The sequence below is a fragment of the Cornus florida genome, unplaced genomic scaffold (genome assembly GCF_030987335.1).
Source record: "Cornus florida cultivar Cherokee Brave unplaced genomic scaffold, ASM3098733v1 CherokeeBrave_3.0.0_Hap2_Chr10, whole genome shotgun sequence".
NCBI classification, from domain to species: domain Eukaryota; kingdom Viridiplantae; phylum Streptophyta; class Magnoliopsida; order Cornales; family Cornaceae; genus Cornus; species Cornus florida.
The window spans coordinates 59,108,629-59,119,322 of record NW_026775580.1 but is presented as its reverse complement, the minus strand read 5'-3'; the positions used below and the strand labels follow the sequence as shown (position 1 = coordinate 59,119,322).

At 31.9% G+C, this 10,694-nt stretch overlaps 1 protein-coding gene across 2 annotated transcripts; it reads left to right on the top strand.

The window, feature by feature from the left end:
- Window positions 1-2,962: 2,962 nt before the first annotated feature.
- On the top strand, window positions 2,963-8,550 carry LOC132276886 (VIN3-like protein 2). 2 transcript variants are annotated; one of them, XM_059778521.1, is made up of 5 exons: window positions 2,964-3,340; window positions 5,314-5,466; window positions 5,584-5,977; window positions 6,772-7,091; window positions 7,302-8,550. In XM_059778521.1, exons 1-5 carry the CDS (start codon window positions 3,292-3,294, stop codon window positions 8,240-8,242), a joined length of 1,857 nt encoding a protein of 618 aa, XP_059634504.1. In that variant the 5' UTR covers window positions 2,964-3,291; the 3' UTR covers window positions 8,243-8,550. The 2 variants fall into 2 exon arrangements, with proteins under 2 accessions (XP_059634503.1, XP_059634504.1); XM_059778520.1 differs by having other exon boundaries at window positions 2,963-3,340; window positions 5,314-5,977.
- The last annotated feature ends 2,144 nt before the right edge of the window (window positions 8,551-10,694 follow it).

Sequence of the window (10,694 nt, the reverse complement as noted above, 5' to 3'; positions counted from 1 at the left end):
AAAAAAAAAAACAAAGAGAAAAAGAGGAAGGTGATCGTAAAAAAAGAATACGGGAAAGCTCAGCAATCTCTAAAACTAGAGAAAATTTATTTTTATCCTATTTTTTTATTGTACCGATTGAATTACTGCTGGAGAAGAAAACTTATTCAAAACCCCAGATAGAGAGAAAAAGCCAATCCCGAATCAAATAGTGATGTTGTGAATACTCCCGAATTTTTGTACGTGATTCGAATACAAGATGATCATATAATTCTTAAAATCAGATAATTGAATCATACGTAAATCTATTGAGAAATTTGTAGAAAAAAATATTTAAATATTTATGATATATTACTAACATATATGTAATTGTGTGTGTATATATTTCTATTGGTATATACCCATTTTCTTCCGGTCATCTTCACAGTATTTATCTAACGTGCCAAGCCACGTTAGATTCGATCGTTTTTTCGGGGTTATTCTTCGGCCCCCTTATCATTTTTCTTTTTAAAGTACTCAATTATTTTAGTATAGAGAAAGTATATATAAATATCAAAAAGACTAAATAAATAATTTTTTTAACAAATAACCACCAAAAAAACAGTTTAAATAAAAACATGTCGATCTAAAATAGAGTTTGGTAACTTGGTCCCATTGTCATCCCTCCAAATATGGGCCAAAGACCTAAAATAAAAAATAAAAAAATGGTTATTATAAATGTTTTTAAATTACAATTTTTTTTTTTTTTTTTAGTTTTATAATTAGTACATTCTCTTTCTTCTTCTTTTTTTTCTTTTTTTTTTTTTCTTTCTACAGTAGTACTCCATAACAAACAAAATAATGTATTGTCATATTCTCTTATCTTCCATCAAAACAAATAAAAAGAGGAAATGACACAATTTCTTTTCTAAAATGTTTTATTTATCAATTCTTCTCTCCCTTCCATCTAAATTTATTCCATCCTACCAAATCGAGCTTAGTGTGACAATGTGAAATCTCAACACGAATTCAATCCAAACAAAAAACTTTAAGAATGGATTGGGCTTGGATCATTTAGCTTAGACTGGAGGTTCGATTGGGTGGAGTTAAGATGGGTTAGAGTTCAACGTTTCATATGTACCTTCAGTCCGAGAGTACTTATTTATAAAGAAAACGACTGGGCTATACCACCTTCACAATGGCCCAAATTTTTATTTAATGCCTCCTACAACATCATTTGTTTAGATTTAAATATTTTTCAGAAAATATATATATATTTTTATTTTCTAGTGTTTAATTGTCTTTAAAATATATATAAAGAAAAAAATATTAAAATCTAACAAAAATAACTTACCCATTATTTTTTGACAAGTTATTTTACAAGCCCCACCTGATAGACTCGACTTTAATCTCTAACTAAACCTTTGTCAAATACTAAAAAATATATTTTACCTGAAAAATAGAAATCTCTTTTGCCAAATACCAAAAAAATATAAATAAAAAATATATTTTACCTAAAAAATAGAAATACTTTTGAAGATAAATATTTTACGTCAAAACAAATGCAATCGTAGTGCCTCTATATATAAAATAAATAAATAAATTTGTCCCATACTACTAAAACATCACTTTATGTGCGAACTCTGTTTTGAAATTTTCCAAGTCTTATCATCAAATTTATTAATATGGTATAAAGAAAAAAATATAAAAAATACCAACTCTTATCATCGTATATAGTATTACTATATATCTATAATCAAAATGTGATGTGTCAAGTGCTTCTCTAAGGTTGTGTTTGGTGGGAAGGAAGAAAAAAAATATAGAGAGAAAAATAAGAAGGAATGAAGGAACTCTCTTTGTTCTTAGAGATGATACATGGAAATAAATTTTTTTTCATCCAAAAATGGGCCAAAAAAAGGAGGGAAGATAAGATGACTATTATAGAAATATTAAATTAAAGGAATATCCGCACTCTACTTTTCAAGATTTCCGCTGCAATCCTAAATGAAATGGCAATTATAACATTTAATTTTACAAATAAATAATTATTAGAGTCCATTCATATTTTTTCTCCTTATTTCTAATCTTTAATATTTTAAGTATATTTTGACAACACAAATAAAATAAAATAAATTTTGAATAAATTTTTTTAAGGGAACAAAATAAAACAAAATTTTGTTATGTTGAATAAATTGCCTCTTTTGACCGTATCAGAAAAATAAAAGTAACCATTTAAAAAATTATCTCTTCTCACCTAAAAAAAAAAATCCTAAAAAATATATTTATTGAAAAAATTATATTTGTTGTCAAGATCCCAAAATAATAATAATAATAATAATAAGTACAAAAGGAAGATGATTAAAAAAAATTATTTTTTTTGATAAGACCCAAAAATATAAAAAATTTATATTTTTATTGAATAAATTATTTCTTTTGATAAGACCCATAAAAAATTACCAAAAAATAAAGTTACCTCTTTTGACATAATTGAAAAAAAGTTAATTTTGTTGAATAAATATCTTTTTTGATTGTACAAAAAAAAAATACTATGGAATAAATTATCCCTTTTGACTGCAAAAAATAAATTTATTAGTATAGAAAAAATTATTTTCTTTGGCAGGATCTCCGAAAAAAAAAAATTCTTTGGAAAAGATTTAAGATTTTTTTTTTCAAATAAAATATTTTTTATTTTTATTTTTCGATATTTGGCAAAAATCTAGGTTTAGATTGAAACCGGGTAACTCGAGTCACATGACGTATAAAATAACTTGTCAAAAATTAATGAATAAATTAATTTTATTAAATTTTAATTTTTTTTTTACAAAATATATTTCATTAATGGTTTGATGAATAGAGGGTGGTCATGAAACCTAGTAATGAAAAAAAAAAAAAAAAAACAAACAAACAAAAAAAACCTAGTAAGGAATACCCGACCCGACCTGAATTAGGTATGGAACCATATGTCACACCGAGCGCGTGATCTTTACATGGCAGAAGTAAGCCTATGCGTCAGTTTAGCCTTTCGAATCGCGTCTGAGTTTCTGATCCTCAAATCAACCATATCTGACATTCATGGCAACAAATATTATATTATTATTTTAAAATTCTTATTTTTTATATTACTTTCATTCCACTTTTTATTATTTATTTATTTTCACTTTTCTCTCTCTCTCTCTCTCTTTCCTCGATGAAATCACGAAACTCTCTTCTTCGTTCTGTACAAATACTAGTTTTGATTCCATTTATTTCGTGAATCTTTTTTATTTTCTTTTTATGCTCACATAAATTTTTTTATTTTAAAAAAGTTCTTTTTAGCTTTTTAGTGTTTGGGTAATGAGAAAACCAGAGGGTAGATTTTCTGGGATGGACTCTGGACTCTCAGGTAAGTTTCAAACTCTCTCTCTCTCTCTCTCTGGTGGATTTATAGCCAATGCTGATGATTGATGGTTCTTTAAGTACTCTAAGATGTTGATATTTACTCTTGGGTTGTAATTTTTTGGACCTGTTTTACAATATTTGTTACTATCTTTAGCAATTTTTATTGCTTTGTTATTGACAATGCAGGTTAGGTAGTTCAGGGTTAGTACAATTTTCTTGTGGTTCTGTTTTTTACATGGAAAATAGCTCCTAAGAAAACTTTCTGGGAATTTTTTCTTTTGAGTCCCCTTTTGTCTTTTTGATGGATTTTCAATTATGAACTTTGGTAAACATTATCATGTCACCTAGATTATCTCCAGGACATACATCTTCTTAGGCTAGAATATATATATGTATATATACATATTTCTTTTTCTTTTCGTTTTTTTTTTTCTTGGGATTTTTTTTCCTAAACTAAATTTTCGGTCCAACCAAATACTGTGGTTGTATGTGGTTGTATGGGGTTGAGATAAACTTTTAATTTTTGCAGAATATCTATGCAAAATAAATAAATGAGGGTTGAGATAGAACTCTAACATTGATGCAATATAAGTAAATAAATTAACAAAGAATGTGTTTTTTCCCAGTTGTATCTCATAATTAATATTTGTAGTTGTGAATGAAAAATGTTTTTAAGTTGCACCTATCAAATTAACTTTTTTTTTTTTTTTGACACATCAAAAAAAATATTAACCTTTTTTTTCGGTACTAGAGATTTTATTCTAGGATGGTGACTGTAGAAGGATGGAATTAGTAGCCTCTAAGATGAATTGAAGGTGAACTATATGGGTGAGGGGAAGCCTTTATAAAACAGTAACAGTAAGAATTTTCTATATTGTAAGAGAAATTTTTTTATATTTTATTTTTCTTTTTTGATAAGTAAGATTGTCCTCAGAAGCTACATTGGGCCAAATAGGGTCTCTAAATTCTCAAAGAGTCCAAAAAAAAAAAAAACTACCTCCCCTATGAAATTACAATTTCTCCTTAGAACCCTACAAAAAAAGAGTACAATAATGGAGAACTTTAGCGTACCAATAGGAGTCGTCTTTCCTTCAAATGATCTTCTTTTTCATTCAAGCCATAAACACCAGCAGATGCACAAAAGCGCAACCCTCCAGAAATCACAAAATAACTTCAATGGAGGAGGCTAAAGTCAACCTTAAAACAATTGAAAAAAACTGTGGCCTATGATTTTCACAATGCAAATGATCATGACAGAAACAACAATTGCAATAATACATGACATAGTTGAGTTTTATTGACGTAAATAAATTCGCGCATTCTTTTGACACTTCTCTGGTTATCTACTCATATGCGAAACTCAAACAGTAATGCTCTTATTTGATGTCACTTATTTTGACCCTTCTCTGTCTACACTAATGAATTATATATTGAAATTTGCAAAAACAAACATTGAGACACTAATTGAAAATTCAACATGCTATTACATGCATCAGTTAGGAACCGTGAATGTCAGTGATGACCGATGAGTCTTAGTTGATTTTGTTTATTTATTTATTTATATATATTTTTTTGTAACTTATGGCAAAGCCCCACCTTTTTCTTTACATGCAGACGGCCAGGGGAATATTCTGAAACTAATTTGATGACTATCTAAATCATTTGTTGTATGATATGACAAAAGAGTTGAAGATAAAGAAGTTTTTTCTTTCTTTTTTGGATCACTAATGCCGATTCTATTTATACGAGTCTTTTATTTTGGACTTTGATAGATATTTGTTAGCTGATTATAACCTAACCATGCTAGTAGATTGATTATATAGATGGGAATAATTTCATAATATAACTTTGAAGAGCTATGAATGGAAATTTTTCTTGAATCTGGAAGACAATAGTTCTGCATTCATGCTCGACTTTATTTGCGTGTCCAACTGAAATTTGAATTTAAGTTTCAAACGTGTATTCTCCATTTCTCAGGCTCTGTAAATGTTCCTGCAAAATGTAGTCAGCTGAGTTTGGGAGAGAGAAGGGAACTAGTTCACAAAATTGCTCAATGGTCAGAAGATGCCCCAAAGGTTCTTACTTCATTTACCCGAGGAGAGCTTCGTGAAATCATCTGTGCTGAAATGGGTAAAGAGAGGAAGTACACTGGATTTACAAAATTTAGAATGATAGAGCACCTTCTGAAGTTAATTGCTGGTAAGTCCAAGAAGAAATGTATAAATAATTCTCTTGATCTTTCTGCAGCAAAAACTGAAAAAAGATTTAAAAGACAAAGGAAGAAAGACAATCCATCTCCATTACCTACTGAGTTGGATCATTCTCACTGTGGGAGCTTTAAAGAAAATTTAAGAATCTTGATATGTCAGAATCTTGCATGCAGAGCTACTTTGAGTCCAGAAGATGTTTTTTGCAAGAGGTGTTCTTGCTGTATTTGCCATTGTTATGATGATAACAAGGATCCTACTCTATGGTTAACATGTGAATCTGATCCTCCTGATGAGGGTGAGTCTTGTGGAATGTCATGCCATCTGAGATGTGCTTTCCGGCATGAAAAGGCTGGGTTGAATGATGGTTGCTCTACAAAGTTGGATGGAAGTTTCTGTTGTGTTTCTTGTGGAAAAATTAACGGAATAATGAGGTAGTAAGCTCTTCTTCTACACATCAAAAAGTTTCACACACACACACACACACACACACACAAATGCACACACTTGACATTGAGAACTTTACTTGCTGCAGCATGGTACCATTAGGTGCATAAAAAAATCATCATTCCATTGGTTCCTTTGAATCAAGAGTGTTGAGGGCACAGACCCAACATGGTTGCACAAGGTGATTACCCCTTGGGTAGAACTGTGTCTTTATGTTTGGAAATCCAAGCTTTTACCACATCACCAAGCAGTGATCTCTACCTTGCAGATGCATGTTTACACATTAAGTAGTGATTTGGGAATTCATAATAACGACAACGACACAAGTGTTGGTGTTCCTGTCCTACATGACATGGGGTGTCTGATTTGGCAACTTCAGCATATAGATTAACAGTTTTTGACACCGTGTTTTATAGCACTGTAAAAACCGACAAGGGAGTTCTCTTTGTACTTTTGTTGCTTGGTTGAGATGGACTGTTGTTCGGGTAAGGTTTGAAAAATCAGGCAACATGATCTAGCATGTAAACAAACTATAGACACATAAACAAACATGTGTGTTATATGTTTTTATGCTATAATATAGTGGATCACATATCATAGAGACAGTTATGTGAGTAGAACAGTCCATAGAGCAACTCTGTATAATCCGACACCTGTGGAGGATCATTTCATCCACTAGCACAGAAAATGACCAATCAAAATTTGATTTGCTCAGTAGTAAGGAAATGCGAAACATAATTAAAGGCTTTACTTGATTAATATAATGTTTAATGTCCTTCAGAGCCTGGAGAAGACAGTTGTTGGTTGCCAAGGTGGCAAGAAGAGTTGATGCACTGTGTCTGCGAGTCTCCCTGTGCCACAAAATTCTAGAAGGAACTGAGCAGTACAAAGAACTGCTCAAGATTGTAGGAACTGCTGCAAAGACCCTTGAGAATGAAGTGGGTCCTCTTGATCTGGCATGCATGAAGATGGATCGTGGCATTGTCAACAGGCTCTCATGTGGTGCCGAGGTCCAGAAAATGTGCAGTTCTGCAGTGGAAACTTTTGATTCCATGTTTTCCAACCCAGACTCTGGTTATATAAAGCATAAAGATTCACCAAGTAAGTTTCCTTGTTTGATTCATGGTTTAGAGTACTATAATGGCGTTTCAATATACAATGCAGGATTGATCGAACTTTGGTATATGACATTTGAACACTAGTGTTGTATCAAATGAGATTATCATGGATTTGACTAATAGTCTATTACTAATCTACTACTAGAGAGAGATTTAGAAGCATACTTGTTTCCTTGTTATTGGTTGTTGGCAGCATGCAGGATCCACTTTGAAGAATCGTCTGCAACCACAGTAATCGTTGTCCTAGAATACGAAGATTGTCTGCTGGAGGAATTCTTGGGTTGCAGGGTGTGGCACCGGAAATCTACCATGAAGGATTACCCAGAAGAAGCCAGTTACATTGTACTAAAGCCGGAAAAGAGATTCAAGTTGATTGATCTTGATCCCTCAACTGAGTATTTCTGCAAGGTCTCTCTCTTTAGTAACACGGGAACTTTGGGTACTTGGGAAGCAAAATGGCTCACACCTGTGTCAAATGGAAGCTCTGTCCCAATTTTACATGACCATGGAGAGGAAAAAGATGCCTTAATAGTTGATGCTCAGCTATCAAAGGATTTAATGAATTGTAGCAACACTAAGTTAGCATTGGGCAACCATTTTGCAGAGCTTCAATCATTGAATGACATCAAGAAGAACAAGAATGATGGCTCTCTTGTGCTGCATAGCAAAATAAAGTTGGGTGACCGTTTTGCAAAGCTTCAATCATTGAATGACATCAACAACAACAACAATGATGGTTCCCTCGCCCTGCATCCATACACGATGAAGGTTTCATTGGCAAGTCCTACTTTCAATTCTCCTTCTACTCCGTGTAGGTCTGATAAAATAACAGAACTATCAGGCCTGGGTAGCAAGAAGCACTTAAAGGAGAGCGATTATGAGTATTCCGTGAGAGTAATTAGATGGCTAGAAAATGAAGGGCACATAGATACAGATTTCAGAGTGAAGTTCCTCACTTGGTTCAGCTTGAAAGCCACAATGCAACAGAGAAGGGTCGTGAGCGTTTTCATAGACACTTTTGTTGATGACCCTCCAAGCTTGGCTGGGCAGCTTATTGACACCTTCACGGATGAGATTTGCAATGAGCAGAAATTAGTTCTCCAACCCGGATTCTGCATGAGATTATGGCATTAAATATTGAACAGAACATGCCATTTTCTGCTTTAAATAGCCTTTGGTGGAAAACAGTACAGTATAGTTATCAATTTTAGAGTACTAAAGCAAACAGGTATGAATATCCTTGATAATGGGACCATATAGTTTGGTTAGATGACAGGTTGAGATGCATTTTTCTTTTGCAGAACAGAATAGAGCAGTGAATTCTGTTGATATTGCACCACATGAGAGCATTATTCTGCTAAGTGTCTCGGAATATTTTTTACAAATTTTTAAATCTTTTTTCTATTATTCGATCACAGAAGTCGCAAGCATCCATTTCTCAAGCATTTTTTCTCATGGATGATTAATTAATACCTCGACGAGGGATATGCTTTTCTGTCATGTTTAATGTTTTCCATTCTCAATTAAAGCATCTAAGATAATACAATCCATTGTAACATCAAACAAGAACATAATTTTAGAATAAGTTTCAGGAGACGAAATTATGAATGTAAGTTTCCAAAGCATGCCATTCTGCATTTTTTAGTGCCCCTTTGTGGAGTAATTAGGCCAAGGCCAGTGTGTATGCAAACAAGAATATTAAAACATGCAGTAACCTAAATGTCATGACGCGCCCTAACTAGTGTAGATATTGTTAAACCGCGTAGATATTGTCCGCTTTACACTCTCCTCATTTCGTGTTCATAGTTTTGCTCGGAATGCTTCTTTAAAGAAGCTGTCTATTGTTCTCGAGGGATGTAGCTGTCATATGTTACTTTCTTTTCTCTGTTTCTTTTGTTTTCTGATTTCATGAGCTGTACAAATTTTTTTCAGAAGGAAAATCAAAAGTTGTTTTATCGAAGCATCATGATCCATAATTGCCCTTTTCACTCTCCTTGTCTGGAAATTTAAGAGTTAAAAAATATGCATTAGTTCTCTGCAATTTTCTTGGCAACCATGTTGCTCCCCAATTTATTTTGTCATCACCCTAGAAGTTATTGTTGAAAAACCAGGAACCATACATTGAACTAAATAGGCCATAAGAAACAGAAACAATTTTCAGAAAACTGGCGGCTATTGTTTAATATTTTTTCTGTTCTCAAGAAATATAAAAACATATATATTAAAAAGTGGACCAAGTAGTGTCACGACCAGGAAAAATTATTAGTCAATCTTGAACCATTGATACTTGGTAGACTAATCCAAAGAAAATTAATTTAATTTTTTTTTATAAATATTAATACATTTTTATGGGGCCATTTTTTCAATCTTCAATCGGGCGTTTGAATTGAATTAGCTCAACAAGTGTCAATTGTTCAAGATTATTTAATAATTTCTCCAAGACACAATTAGGAAATATCTATGCATGAAAGTCTTAACAACCTCTCCCCCTAAGCAAAACAATGTGAGACGAAACAAATACGCAAGCATTTTCTTGTTTTTCAAAATATAAGTAATAGTATCTTACCATTTTCTTATAAATAATTTAGTTTAACAGAAAAAATCAAATTTGAAAAGTCTTCTTGGTTTATAAATTTGAAAATAGCTTTTTATTTTTAGATTATTGAAAATCAAAAAATTGTATAAAAACTTTGTTTGATTTAATTTTTTAAAAACTCTTATAAAAAGCTTGCTTTTAGAGGATAGTCCCTTAATAGTTATCTAAAAACAGTTTTTTATTTTTAAAATTTTTATTACTGTTTTCAGAGTTACCTTTTGATTAGTAATAGGTTAAGTTGAGCTTCTTGTTGTATACTTTAGGAAAAGCCCAACCAAAGACATCCCCGTGATTTGAAAAACATAGACACCATGTGAGATTTGCCTTAATTACAACAATATACAAGTTAGCCACTTTTTAAACAATGACACCCTCTTAAGGTTTGATAAAATTAACAAAGAAATTCCTGCCGTCACTTGCCACTTCTGACATAAGCTAAAATGAAATTATTGGCCAATGACTTGTGAATTACCTTTTTTTTTTTTTTTTGGGTTGTAATATTTCTCACTTTAATGGACCAATTTAACCCTCACTACCCTATGATTGTTCGCATATATACACATATATTATGTATTACACGCGCATGCACACACCTATTAAGCACCACCCACAACCAGCATCCATTATTTTCTCTCTCTTTAACAACCCCAACCACCAAAATTCAAAAATCCTAACTTCAAAATCTAACCACCCTTTAGAACCCTATCACTCCCTCAACCATCCATTCACCACATTTTCCCACTCATATATAATACACAACAAAATTTGAGCATTAGTTTGCAAAAGATTAGAGTTTTTTATATTGTTTCGAGATAATCTTTCGGGGCATATTGAGTTCCAAAACAAACTTAAGAATAAAACCCAGTTTTGTAATCTACCTAAGCATGTAAACTAAAGAGAACAAAGAATATAGGTCAAATTATGCATAAGAAAAGAAAACCCCACAGCATGCATTGTAATAAATGTATATAACTAAAGAAATATTGTTAG

What these genes read in the sequence shown, in the direction of transcription:
- LOC132276886 (XM_059778520.1), top strand. Translation starts at nt 3,292, where the DNA reads ATGAGAAAACCAGAGGGTAGATTTTCTGGGATGGACTCTGGACTCTCA. An exon ending in GATGGACTCTGGACTCTCAG is followed by an intron (nt 3,341 to 5,313) that starts GTAAGTTTCAAA and finishes TCCATTTCTCAG; the next exon opens with GCTCTGTAAATGTTCCTGCA. An exon ending in AAAATTAACGGAATAATGAG is followed by an intron (nt 5,978 to 6,771) that starts GTAGTAAGCTCT and finishes AATGTCCTTCAG; the next exon opens with AGCCTGGAGAAGACAGTTGT.